The sequence below is a fragment of the Colletotrichum spaethianum genome (genome assembly GCF_022836535.1).
Source record: "Colletotrichum spaethianum MAFF 239500 DNA, contig17, whole genome shotgun sequence".
Taxonomy (NCBI): Eukaryota; Fungi; Ascomycota; class Sordariomycetes; order Glomerellales; family Glomerellaceae; genus Colletotrichum; species Colletotrichum spaethianum.
This window is the reverse complement of record NW_026054787.1, coordinates 536,111-549,751: the sequence shown is the minus strand read 5'-3', so window position 1 is coordinate 549,751 and position 13,641 is coordinate 536,111. Positions and strand designations below refer to the sequence as shown.

At 46.7% G+C, this 13,641-nt stretch overlaps 3 protein-coding genes across 3 annotated transcripts; 2 read left to right on the top strand and 1 right to left on the bottom strand.

Moving 5' to 3' along the window:
• Positions 1-2,475: 2,475 nt before the first annotated feature.
• On the top strand, positions 2,476-4,192 carry ColSpa_06955 (glucan 1,4-alpha-maltohexaosidase; the record flags this gene model as incomplete). The annotated part of the gene is made up of 3 exons (XM_049273167.1): positions 2,476-2,932; positions 2,986-3,581; positions 3,641-4,192. 3 exons carry the CDS (start codon positions 2,476-2,478, stop codon positions 4,190-4,192), a joined length of 1,605 nt encoding a protein of 534 aa, XP_049129124.1.
• Positions 4,193-7,044: 2,852 nt separating this feature from the next.
• ColSpa_06954 (uncharacterized protein) lies at positions 7,045-7,827 on the top strand (the record flags this gene model as incomplete). The annotated part of the gene is made up of 2 exons (XM_049273166.1): positions 7,045-7,240; positions 7,307-7,827. The coding sequence occupies 2 exons, from the start codon at positions 7,045-7,047 to the stop codon at positions 7,825-7,827; spliced, it is 717 nt and encodes a 238-aa protein (XP_049129123.1).
• Positions 7,828-8,921: 1,094 nt separating this feature from the next.
• ColSpa_06953 (mycophenolic acid synthesis protein B) lies at positions 8,922-9,401 on the bottom strand (the record flags this gene model as incomplete). Its single annotated transcript, XM_049273165.1, has 1 exon — positions 8,922-9,401. One exon carries the CDS (start codon positions 9,399-9,401, stop codon positions 8,922-8,924), a length of 480 nt encoding a protein of 159 aa, XP_049129122.1.
• Positions 9,402-13,641: the final 4,240 nt, after the last annotated feature.

Genomic DNA, 13,641 nt, shown 5'->3' with positions numbered 1-13,641 from the left:
GAGAATCCACGGGAAGATTTGCAACTATTACCTTTGCCCATTTGTTTGGAACTTCAATCGAAGCGGAGTGCAAGGCGTACCGTTTGGCTGCAGATGTCCTCTGTGATGCTGCCATGGTTCTTGACTGCCTCTCACCAATCTTGCCGCGAGGCACCAGATTCCTCATTTTGTGCTTCTCAAGTCTACTTTATTCTGCTAGTGGTGTTGCTGGCAATGCATCAAAAAGCAGTCTTAGTGGCCACTTTGCCAAGTGGAACAATCTTGGCGAGCTCAACGCTGTAAGTACTAGTGGTGAAATTTTCGTGCGACATGAAGAGTAGTACTGATATCTAGCAGAAAGATGCCAGTCAAGAGACCGCTATATCTCTCATGGGCATGATCGTAAGTCAATAGTCATTCTCTCTTGAAGATATTCTCGTCATTGATTTCACTTAGGCTGGTACGTTCGTGGTATCGATGCTCACAGATCCGAAGGCCACATGGGTGGCTCTTCTCTTCTTGCTGGGAGTCCACCTTTCTCTTAACTGGAAGGGTGTCAGAGCGGTCAAATCACGCTCACTCAACAGACAACGTGCAAACATTGCTCTTTCAGCATTGTTCTCCAGGGACGAAGTCCTCACGCCCCATCTCGTTTCCGAAAGGGAGCGTATTTTTGAAAGGCGTTGGGGCGAAGTTTATCGCTGGAACTCCGGAAAAGTCCTCGGCCACTGCAAATACGGCGTGTCTTTTCAAAAACTACTCCAGAGTCTGTCTAGTGGCCACGAGAGACGGAACTCATTTCAGCTTTCCACCTTGGAACTCGTTACACTGTTGAATCTCTACGATAAAGAAGAGTACGTCCTTTGGTGTGTAGTCTCGGAGCCGGCGTACTACGACACGGCTTCCAGGATCAAGGTTATGGTTGTGCTCAAGAATGGCGTCACACCAAAATCTCAGCTGAAAGCTTGGTTCCATGGACTGCTGTTGACAAGACGGTTGAGTGGTCAGAAGGAATCCGAACTGGTACGAGCCAAACTGGATCAGAAGGTGATGTTGAGTCATGTCCAGGCGAGCCTGGAAGTTACAAACGAAAAATACGAGGAGTACACGAGAAGGCTCTCTTTCGCAGGCTGGAACCTTCAAGTCTCTGTGCTTGAAACCCGGTCAGGTTCCCGAATCATGCGAGAAACTGACGAGATGAAAAGGCACTGAGTTTAGTTTCTTGTGGGGTTGCGGGTGGGTGAAAAGGCGATCCAGATAGGTCACGTCAAACACACACCGTTAAACATGGTCCAATGTTTAAAAACATGCATTGTATAGCATGTATCCATACTCTTCCAAGCTTTGAGGCGACGTAATCTTTTAGGATGATCTTTTAGGGGCCTCCAATGATCACTGCAGCCGTTCGATTCGATAGGCTTGAGTCGTTCAGCCGGCCATTAACTACCCTGACGAGGCAGCGTGGCCGCATGAGAACAACCTTTGCGGTTTCTGCTGTAGCAGCAAAGGCTAAACCCAGAGAGATTTGGGACCGACACATGGAGAAAGAAAAGTATGGTGTAGAGCAAAAAGCACTGGCAGAAACGTAGTTCCCAGTAAAATCCGTCTGATCAGTGCAGCCCGGATGGTAACAGGTATTCTCGATTCGTTCTGTCGCCAGTGTTTGGGATTGACGATGTTTACACATCTTCCGAGTAACTCAAAATTTCTGGGTGCACAGGTTTTCCAACTGCTGTTGGAGTACAATAATGCGGAAGATTTCGCTTTCGCGTTGGGCGTTAAGGGACCTTGTGTGGTTGGATTATGCTCAGCCAATTTCGCTATCGGTAATTTGATGATCGTCTTGGCCCCGTCTGCAACGCTCATCTGTCCCGACACCCCGTTCGCCCGTCTGTGATGTCAAGAGAGCTATCCCTTGGCACTAACGCGTCAAAAGCCATTGCGGGAACCGTGCTGCGTTTCTACCACCTGTCCTAGCTCAGCCGGTGTCTTCCGGAACTCATTTGGGGAAATTTTGGATAAGAAGGGGGCTTGACAAGACCCGCTCGTATCATGCCTCGCATTCGACGAAGGGACAGTGACTCGTTGAAGCGAACCCGAGCACAGCCCAGACGACTCGCAAATGCATCCGCATTGCCATCTTGGAACGACTGATGTATGAGACACGTGAGCAAAGGATCTAATGCTGGCGCCTTGTTGGACCCTTTGCGCTCCATTAGAATTGATTGGCCGGGTTTGATACCGATTTAGTGTCTCGATGGGAGGGTGGAGACTCGATTTGATGTCCTAAGAACCTTGCGGCGCAAGCCACCGTCGCAGGATGGCGGGTGACATGGACGGATACGCAAACGCAACTTTGGGTTTATTCCACATACTTCTTGAAGTTGTACATTGGAAAGCGCACCGATAAATAGGAGCGGCCCAACCACCAAGTTGAGATGAGGAATTATCATCCAAGTTCATGTCCTCACGCTTTTGTCAAATCCGCATTCAACGATGACGAAAACCAGTGTCGCATCGCTGCACCCTACGGAGGCTCTGCCATTGCCTCGGAGCAAGTCACTTCGTCGTCAGCGTAATGAGAAGGGTCAAAACCCAGTGCAGCTCCAAGCCTTCGAATGGAACCTGCCTGCTGATCACAAGCATTGGAAGCGACTCCGACTTGCATTACCCGCACTCAAGTCCATCGGTGTTAGCAGTCTCTGGCTGCCGCCAGGCAGCAAGGCAAAAGACCCCGAGAGCAATGGTTACGACATCTACGACGCTTGGGATTTAGGCGAGTTCAACCAAAAAGGGTCGGTGCCCACAAAATGGGGTACCAAGGGAGACCTGGTTTCTTTGGCAGCAGACGCGGAGAAGAACAGCATTGCTCTTGTCTGGGATGCGATTCACAACCATCGTGCCTATGCGGATGGCACTGAGATGGTGAAGGTGGTGGAAGTAGATCCTTCCGGTATGTTGAACCTAATCGTGGCGGTAGACGTGGGAAGCTCACACAGTTTCCAGATAGACGCATAGACATTACAGACCCTTACGAGATTGAGGCGTGGACCAAATTCAATTATGAAGCTAGAGGGGGCAAGTACAGCAAGTTTAAATACAACAAATCGCATTTCAATGGCACGGATTGGAACCAAATCAACAGCAAGAGAGCGATCTACAGATACGTAGAAGACGGCAAGAACTGGCACCAAGACGTTGGTACAAGCCAAGGCAACGCTGATTATCTCATGCTGGAAAACCTCGACTACACCAATACTGACGTGGTGAGGGAGCAGCACCAGTGGGGCCGCTGGATCGTGGAGGAGCTCGGACTCAAAGGTTTTCGCGTTGACGCCGTTCAGCACATCTCGTGGAACTTCATCAACGAGTGGGCTAGTCTGCTGAAGAAGAGAAGTCGCCAAGACCTCACGTTTGTCGGGGAGTTCTGGCATGGAGATGTGCGTGTATTGACCAACTGGTTGGACCACATGCATTCCTTCTTCAGTCTTTATGACGTCCCGTTAATGTATCACATTGCGAGACTGTCGTGGCATGAAGATACTGATCTGAGGGAGGTGTTCAGAAACACACTTGTAGAGCAACGGCCTAACAGTGCAGTGGTATGTCCATCATCATTTTAGTGCCCTTGATATTGCTACGAGGTACTGACCATACTCAGACTTTTATTCGCAATCATGATACCCAGAAGGGTCAGGCCATGGATACCTCAATATGCAGCGATTTTATGCCTCTCGCCTACACGCTTCTCCTTCTCAGACGCGACGGACACCCTTGCGTCTTCTTCGGGGACCTTTACGGAATCGGACTTCCTCACCCCGAAGCTCCAGTCCAAGGTCTGCCCAATCTTCTATTGGTCCGAAAGCTTTACGCGTATGGAAAGCAAGAAGATTACTTTGAGAGACGAGACTGCATCGGATGGGTCAGACGTGGAACTGAGGATAAGCCCGATGGTCTCGTAGTCATCATGAGCTGGTCAAAAACCGCGAGCCCAGACACCCGGCTTTGCATGGAAGTTGGGCAAGAGCATGCCGGGGAGGTCTGGAGCGATGTTCTCGGACTTGAATCTGCTTCCGTCGTGATCGACAACAATGGCATTGGTCTCTTCTCCTGCAGGAGAAATAACATGGCATGTTTTGTTAGCAGTGATGCCAAGGGAAGGAAGAAGTTCCCTGCAAAGTTCAATACTGATTTCCAAAACCTACTGGAATAGCGCGATTATGTTAAGGAACCGGAGTTATAAAGGGGAAGCTATATTTAATAGTACTATAGAGTGTTCACGCTTTCTAAACGCATTTGTTTACCAGAGATAACTTTCGTAACATATAAATACCCCCGGTAAATCAAGCTTGCCGCTACTTCAAAGATCACTTCATCTTCTGTCATATGAACAACAAGAACATTAAGTTTTGATATAGAAGCATTCAATAGAACTTCGGGCACTGAATGTTTTTAACTGCATTCTTCTATAGCCTTGGATATATAGTATTTGTGTCAGGTGCAGAATGATTCTTCAATAGAATAAACTAGCCCCCACGGTGAAACCGGTTCCAGGATCTGGTAACGTCCTACAGGATTTGAAGAACGCAACATAGAATCGATTTCACGTCAGCTATATAGTGCACTTTCAAATAAAGAAAGGGAGTAAAGCTAATATTATCAATCTACCGAACTGCAACCGAGGATGAGATGCGATACGACAAAATGATTCAAGAGATATATTTATGATAAAAAAGACAATCCAGGATTTCAGTAGACGTTTCTTTTATCATTAGACTCGGTTCTTTAGTCTCATATTTGGTATAGGTATGTTGCACATGATCCGTGACTGCTCTTCAATGGCGTGAAAAACCAATATGGAATATCTAGCTAAGATTTTAGAACTATGTAGCTGGTGAGTTGACGTGTCATACTCATGGTGACAACGGTGAAACCTTTAAACTACGAACGGTTGCATCCTGACGGTACAACCTACTTTGTGTTTTCCTTAGTTGCCCACCCTTTGGTAAAAAAAAAAATTCTACAGGCATATAATTTGCTGAAGGCAATGATCGGCCTAGTTTTGCTCTTGCTGGTAGATCCATCAGTATCAACCAATGAGCGGTATGGATCATTAACCTCCAAGGGCACATCTCGTTCCGATAACCTCCGTTAGACATATACACAAGCTCGAACGCTGACTGAGATTACATGACGAGTCAGAAAAAAGCGCAGATTTGTAAGCGAAACGAGCTCTCGGTTCTTTAAAACTGTTAGCTTGTCAGCCGCCACAATTTTCTCTTCCAAAAGCTCCACTTCTGTCCGCATGTCACTCCGCAAGAAGTCCTGTTTATCCTGCGTTGCAGCCAAGCGGCGGTGTGACCGCGCACTGCCGGCATGTCAACGATGTTGCCGACAGTCACTTGCTTGTCAGTATCCTTACCCACCGGTAGCCACCACTTTTCCTCCCCAGGTGCATGATGGCTATCTACAAAGCTTGCCGCAGTTACCTGGCTTGTTCGTCGGCCAATCAAATAACGACAGTATGGCTCTGGGAGCAATGACTTTCGTCAACCATTCGCAAATTAGCGAGAGTCTCCAAGACAACAACCCGTCAGTCTCTGCACATACCGATAATGACTTTTTCAATGGGGACTGGTTCACAGGCTTCCCAGACCTATCACACCTACCTCAAGGTGACTCCCTTGAGCACCACAGTGAAAGTGATACAGTAAAGTCACTTTCGTCGCCTCGGCAAAGGTGGTTGAAGAACCCACGGATTCGGCCGCTGCAATATGCCCAGCAAGCCTATGTTGAACCAATGTCATCAGGAACCCATGGCCCGATGGATCTGCTCTCTAGAACGGTTCTTGGGCCCTGGACTAAGTTCGATGACGTAGACACATGGCGTTACTGTGCCAGCGAAATGCTTTCATACATTTCTCTGTACGCAATATCTGGAACTTCACCGATCACCGCATTCACGAATCAAGCCTCCGCCGAGCTAGACCCAATCCTTGGAAGAGCGTTGGGTGTCTGTGCAGCTCACGAAACTCTCGCCCGAACTCAAAGACATATTTTCGACCGGCTACTCGATTATGAACTTGAAGAACTTGCGGCTCTGTCTCAATCTGCTCCGATCTATGATGCTGGGTGGCCGCGACATCGATTGGAGGCTATCCTGGCAGAGACCACAGCCAGGCTCCAAGCTCTCACAATCTATCAAATCATTCGACTGTTCAGTGAAAACGCTCGAGATTTTCAAAAAGCCTCGGCGCACGAAGCGCTTTTCGCTTCATGGGCCAGGGAGCTCCAGCTTCAAGTCCAAATACTTCAAGACATCACGCCAATATGTGCAACCCCCACGCTCATAGGTCCGCTACCTGAACAGGCTGATCTGAAAGTCCTTGACGCTGCTTATCGTGCGATTATTATATCGTACACGGTACGCGCTGTTCACTCAGTTCTTAACTACAAAACGTGTGCTGTTTGGGATGATCTTTTTACATTAGTCATGCCGGCCAGCTTGTCTGGATCAACAAAATTACTGTACCCGGAGTATATTGCTCAATGGGAAAGGAGGTCAACCCCAACACTTAATGAGGATAATATGAGGCTTTGCAACTTGCTTGTGGCTGCTTGTAAAGGTGTAGCTGTTGTGCAAAGGACAACCCCATGAACCGAACTTTGTTGCTGTATACCAGGATCAATACAATTCCCATGAGATCCCCTGATGTCACTCAATATCAATTAAGCGTCCGTTATACGCTAAGTTAGGGTGATCGTATTTGCTTGGGGTAGCCAACTTGCTCCGTGGTTCCACTTGAGTCCGCACCTGTCTTACGTCACTCCGCATCCTTCTTGGTCTTTGGTGATGCATGAGACACAGTCAACCGTCACATTACCTTAAAGCATTGGCAAAATTCGGGTAGGGGTAATAAAATACTGAGCCTCGCGGCCGTCTATAAATACGGATCATGGTTCCATTCTGAACCGGAGCATCGATTAATCATTTCTGCACGCACGCATACAGATCAAATCAGGTCACAACGACCTCCTCAACATCTGAATCCTCTATCCCTAACTATGGCTTTCACTGAGATCGTCTTTCCAATTCTAGAGGCCGACGAGAACGCCAGGAAAGCGTTCTACGACAACGTCCCCGGCTTAGTGAAAGCCAACTTCAATGTCGTCGGCGGCCCAAAAGCATCGGCAGTAGCTCGCATCCTTGAAAGCACTCCAATCAACGCAGAGGGCCACTGCGGCTACCTTGCGATTTTCAGTAGGTTTGGTGGGATATTCATAATACAAACGCGCAGTCCTAATCGTTGATGATGTATGTGCATAGGCTGGGAAAGTCTTGACACGATCAAGGACTTTATGAAATCCTCTGGGTTTGCCAATTTCAAGAAGTCCCTAATGGAATTGGTTGCTGGTCCTCCAGTTTTACAGTTCTTTCAAGCACCTCCTGATGTTGCACCTGAGAAGACGCTTGAGGGTAGCACACACTTCTTCGTCATCAAGGCAATGGGCACTGAGGCCCAAATCGGCTGGGCGAAAGGGCGGTGGGATGAATTAACGGCTATGTTCTCTACAATTGCTGGAGATAAAGTTAAATATCACACTGGTCACGGGAAGGAGGTTTGCGATGGTCACTTCGCTGGATTTAGTGGTTGGAAAACAATTGCGGTAGGTTCTTCATTTGAGGATATGCCGCCCATCAATCTGGCTATGACTGCGACTGACTTCCCTCCACAGGCTCTCAATAAGACACTTGAACAAGCAGAAGTTCAAAAGCAGCTGCACAGTCTGGCTGAAGCTGGCGGAAGCATTTCCAGTTTTATCTTGGAGCTCAATCATGTCCTCTGATCGTGTAATGGACGTTGTTGATAGTACAAATTCTTCGTGTCTTTAGACTATAGGATAATCCCATCTCAACCTTTTGTAGCCATAAGCAACGATAGAACGCCTAATTACATGCACCAGTGAAACGTAGTACTTCAGCACGAATCTCATCGTTACCTATATGATTACAAATTACCGCTTGCACAGCCACTTAAACAAGATGCGTCTGGATTTGAAATACGACCATATCACCAATTTCCGTCCAAACACGTTTCATCTTGCTGCCCTAACCTTTCAGTCTCAACCATAAGCGATGACGATTGCACCCAAGATATTACGTTTATTTCAATGTAGGCTCAAAATTTATCAAGATACCACTTACGCAGTTGTGGTTTGATAGCTTCTGCTTCCAAGGTGTTTCTTAAAGCAGCTTATCAATCAGATCTTTATCACTTAGATCATGACAAAGTCGGTTGTGGACCAGCAGTTCCTGTTCACTATATCGATTGGTGAGCAATAACAACCTTGAACATCTTTTGTAGAGCTGCGCTGTATTTATTAGCCACGCATTGTGATTTTGCAAAGACTACCGGGCCATGAAACAATTTGAGCATTCGGTTTGAAGGAGAAAGTCAAAAGCACTCTTAAGCCTGGAATGCCAGAGGGCAACCCCTAGCTCTCCCTATCCTCTCACGTGTAAGATCCATGTATTCTTGTCCTTTGCATCTCTGGGATTCAGGACCAACTTCGGGAATGATATAACCATCGGGATGGAATGTTGCGCCTCCATCCCCTGGGAGATATCCCCCAAGTAGTCGAGTATAAAGAGCAGACGGTCTCCATCTCGAGTAGAAGCTCGGTTTGACGTAGTATGGATGCGCCAGGTAGTTGGGAAGATAGAATCTACCTGTCTTCTTGTCGACATCCAGAATAGTTGGGTTGGTCCACCAGCTTGGCCTCGGAAGACATAAGTACTTGAGAATAACCCGGCGTATCGCGATTAGCTTCTCAAAGACGAAGAAGTCGAGCTTACTAGGGTCGTTGTATCTGCGTCAAAGGTTTGGTCAGCTACTTCAACAATACAGGATCTGTAGCTGGATCAAAACTAGTGCTACTACTCACCCAAAGGCGTGTCGAAGTTGGGGTTCCATAAGACAACGCAGTTGCTTGAAGACGAAATCGTGCGTGAACTTCGGAAAATCCATGAGAAGAAGTTTCACGTTCGCACGGGCGAGCTTTTCGTTGGCGATAGCATAGACCATATGATGTTCTTGGTACTTTGAACACCATTTCTGAAGTGATTCAAGCCAGGCAAGAGCGTCGTTCTCTTTGTGCGTGTATGGTGCCAGACATTCGTAGGAGATGCCCATTTCGTTTCCTAAGTCTTTCCAGAAGATTGCCAGAGCATTTTTCTCGAACATAGTGAGGTCTCTCCACTCGTATAAGGCTGCCCAACGCATGGGCTCCAAAACAAAGAGACTGAGAGTGTACAACATGTCGTCGTTGGAGATCTTGCCGGCTTGTCTCCAACGGCTATGGAGGAAGTTGACGCGGGCAATGGCATCAATGTTCCGTTTCGAATCTGGGGTGTTCCACATGATCTCGAATATGAGAACCCCTGTGTCGGTTCGACGTTTCGAAGCCGTTGCATCCCCTGAAAGCTGACTTGTAGCTACCAAAAGTTTGGAAATTGATGGAATACCATATGTCTATATATACCTTAGCCAGATACTGGTGTCATTGCCCTGTCTACTGACCTTGAATAGGGCAAAAGAGATCGAAGTATAGAAAGTAGTAGGAAACTCTCTGCCTGCAAGCTCTTGCATCACCGAAGTGGCTTCTGAAAGCGACATAGACGCCATCTCTTCCCGCGTTTGGTATTGGGGATATCTACGCAAAACATCACCGCGACGACGATACCGCAGCGCCCGCACAAGGAGCAAATATGCGACTATAGAAAATGATACGGCGAAGTAATCCATGCCGAACTTATTATAGTCTGGTGAAAAATGTCATAAAATATTGGCACATGAAAATCAAGAGAGAATGAGGCCGCGTGGTCTTGGTCTTATTCTGTTTCTAGACAACACTGCGGCAGACCAACAGGAACGTCCTGTCTCCTCCATAACCAAAGCTTTATTAAGCTCTATCACTCACGTCTTTTTTAACCCCCAATGACTAGATTCCGCCCATTCATTGTGTCGGCCGCATCTCTTTGACGTCGGTCGTGCGACTCAGATTTGACACAGAATGCGGGGAAGGAGCGCCAGAAGCCAATCAACTAATTGGGCAAATTTCATGCATTAGTGCAGATCTTCCGAAATGGGGCAACCAAACCAAAAGCAGCACGCCAGCACATGCAAAACGCTAAGCCAAGGGGGTAAAATTGAACGACGCAGCGGACTTCGCCAAGCCCCTCGCTAACCATCGGACGAGTGCACTCTCGGGGGCGTCAATTGGCTCTTTCTCTTCTGGAGTCAGATGCTTCGACTCAGTCCGTTTGATTCGTAGTTTTGGAGGCGTTCTTAAAAGAGAAGAAAGGGGGGGAGGAAAAGTACACAAACATATGAAGCAGTGTCCAGCCCCTCAGGTCAAACGTAGGCTGCAAATTATTGGCTCTAGCACAGGGTCCGTCACCAAGCTAATATATTCATTTCCTCTGAGCAGCCGCCGTCCATTTCGCCCTTTGACGTCAAAATCACATGGTTGCAGAATCCAATCATTTTTCTTCCTTATAGAAGGGACCACGTTAATGCATTTTCCGCCTTGTAACGTAGAGGTCCGCCTTTCAGGTATTATTCTCACTACCTCCCAGGTCCCAAAGTCGGGGTTGGGTCATCTGTTAAGGCAGAGGAACGAAACAAGAATGCTTGATTTAGACTGAGAATATTCCATAGACAGATTCCGAGACTCGATTTGACTAACCTAGGGCATTAGATTGAATAACCGAGAGTAAGTTATAATATTCTTTTTATGACCCAATGAAGGACGAAACTAGGATTCGTTGCCATCTGTCTTTATTTTGATTACATATTGACATGTAACGAGGTGACAAATGGTGTTTAGTATGCCTAGCCCTTACTATTGAAAATAGACGACAGAAATGTTATCTCGAAGCCACTGTGCAGAGCACTGTGCAGAATGAGTTTTGCGTCGTCAAACAGAGAGGGCATCCATGCTAGCTAAGTCAGGAAACCATCCTTTACCTCAACTAATTGGCAACTCGTCGGTAATGAATTCTCACCAGGCCTTTAGAAAGCTTTTCTATACCGTTGGGAATTATGGCACGTCGTGTGTTATTTTTAGCCAGCTATTCTTACACATCACTACTGTCGCGGAATCACCATCATATGTATCCTCAGTCGAGAACTGCAGTACACTTTGGCTTGATTTTAATGCGAGTAGTCTAGCCAACCGATTGACAAGGTAATACTGTACTTAGTCATATTTATTGCATTGCCGGAGATGAAGATAACCAAGCTTCTTTATTAGCGAGCCTACCTTGCTTCTCCGTTCCCAAAATAGTCTATCCATCATTCTCCTACCTCTTTGTTATCTTTCTTGAGCCCTGATCGACTATGGAAAACCGGTGCTGCGGCCTTTTCCAACATCGTCTTTCTCCCCTGAAAGCATATTTTCGTGCACATTCTCTTTGTGTCTTAGCTTGCAGCGTAAAAGGACATTTAGCGCCCACATACTTGGTACTATCGACTGCCGGGTTGTTTCCAGCTTTGGAACTCTGATTAACAAGCACCACGCGATACAAAGCTCAAGGTGTCTCATTGCTATGTTTCATTCGGCCTGCATTATATATCTATATAGAAAGCCACCCACATGGTCTATCATGGCCTCTTATGTTGACTTTTAGTTCTTTACATGAACGATTTTGCGTGAGAAAGCGAGTAAGAGATACCCCAACAGGAGTTATGCTGCGTGGATGTCTGTATCATCTAGAGCATGTTGTTTTCGTGGGAACAATAAGCGAGTTGATAACGTATAGCCATTGGCAAGGATTGGATAGTTTCTGTCTATTTACTCGGCCCACCACCTAAAAGTGGACAGCTAGCATAGTGAGTTTGGTCTAAATATTCGCAAAGACTAACAAGCGGCGGACATAGATCAGCCGTGAGCGTCAGACTGAAGCGGACTTACTTCCGGAAAACTTCATTCAATCAATCTGAAGGTCGTGCGTTTAATCCACATTGGCCGCATCTTTACTTTTGATTCAATCACAAGCAGTGTATTTTCTAACCAAATAAGCTGGGAGATTCAGATCCACTATAGTACCATGCCGAACGAGCTAGAAGGCGGATAGACATGTACTTCGTTCAGAATCCAAACGATAATGTAACGTTCAAGTTAAATCACCGTGGTGCCCCCGTATAATGGATAAATGACTAAATCGTCCCCAATGTAGTCAACCCATGCAAAAAGGAACCTAAGCTGAATTATCCCAATGTCAAACCCTCCAAGCATACTTTCAGGTTTCCACAAACTCGGTCAAATGCAATAGGTCTTGATTGTGCGTTGATGTGGATATGTTGCGAACCCTACAGCAGGTAACCTCTACTTTCTCCCCATCTGAGCGGGCCAACACCTTCTGTGGGAAGTCAAAGAAAGCTCTTCCAGCCAGCCATTTAATTACACTGTAACAAACACAGCCATAATTAACAAGAGTCTATGTATCAGGAGGCCCAATCCTATGTGCATTAGGTAGGTAATTGTAATTGTATCGCTTGTGTTCTTTCCATAATCTATCTGAATGCCCTTCTCCGTTCCAGACAACTACACTAATACCGTTGTTTAAGCAGAGGTTTAACGTACACCTTAATTTTGAGCTAGTTGTCGCGATGCCGCTGACTTGTACGATCTTCTAAGAAGGTCGAATGTCGAGCACGCGACCCTTGTACACCTTATCCCAGTGAGAACGGGGGGAGGAAGTCATGATCCTATCCGGCTTGTGACTGAGCCATGCAAGAAACGACCATAGTTCCTGTAGACTTGAAACTCGACGACTTCGTGTTTGTACATTGCAAGATCGAATGTATGAATGTGCCTGGCCTGCATAGTTAACATAGGAAAGAGACAGTTGCCAGCAGGTTGACATTAAGAAACTTTGGCAATGCAACGAGAATACAAATGCTACTAATGATCATGCGAGTTCAAACACCGATAGATTCAAGGGCCTGAAGAGGGCCTCATTTCTTGCCTAATCAAGTACAGTCGAGACCTGGCACACTGGCTTTGCTTGGAGCCCGCCAAGGCGCATAGAATCCCCCTCTGTTTACAAAGGATGAAGTGTATCATCCACCGGGCCCATGTATTATTCCTAGTCTTAAGCATGCATGTACGCAGACAACACGTGGTCTCGGGTGATCTACATTACGTTGTACGTCCCTTGAGTGCTCGGACTACGATATTAATCAATTTTTCAAGTTGCTCTCCCTGGCAGTTCCACCGCATGGTAGACATTCACTCTGTTTCTCATGGCACGCAAGACCCCTAATGAGTAAGCCACTGTCACACATCTCACAAGTGGTTGTAATTAAATCAGAGTGCCTCGTGGTTTTCGCATGTGTGGATTGGCGTGTTTCAGAATGACTATAGGAAATGCAGTGAAATCTGTCGACCGCTCAGGCATATATAAACACAACTCGTCAGTTAACACATCAGTATACCAACTATTGGGGAGTAAAGAGTAGACTGATTGAGGCTCACAATCAGCACATGCATCCACGCATACGTGAATTTTGAAAGCCTGTACCAGTAAATGACAGCACGCGGTGTTCCTCTGTTCCGTTGAATATACTCCTCACTCTGGTCTGTGATGGAAGTGCT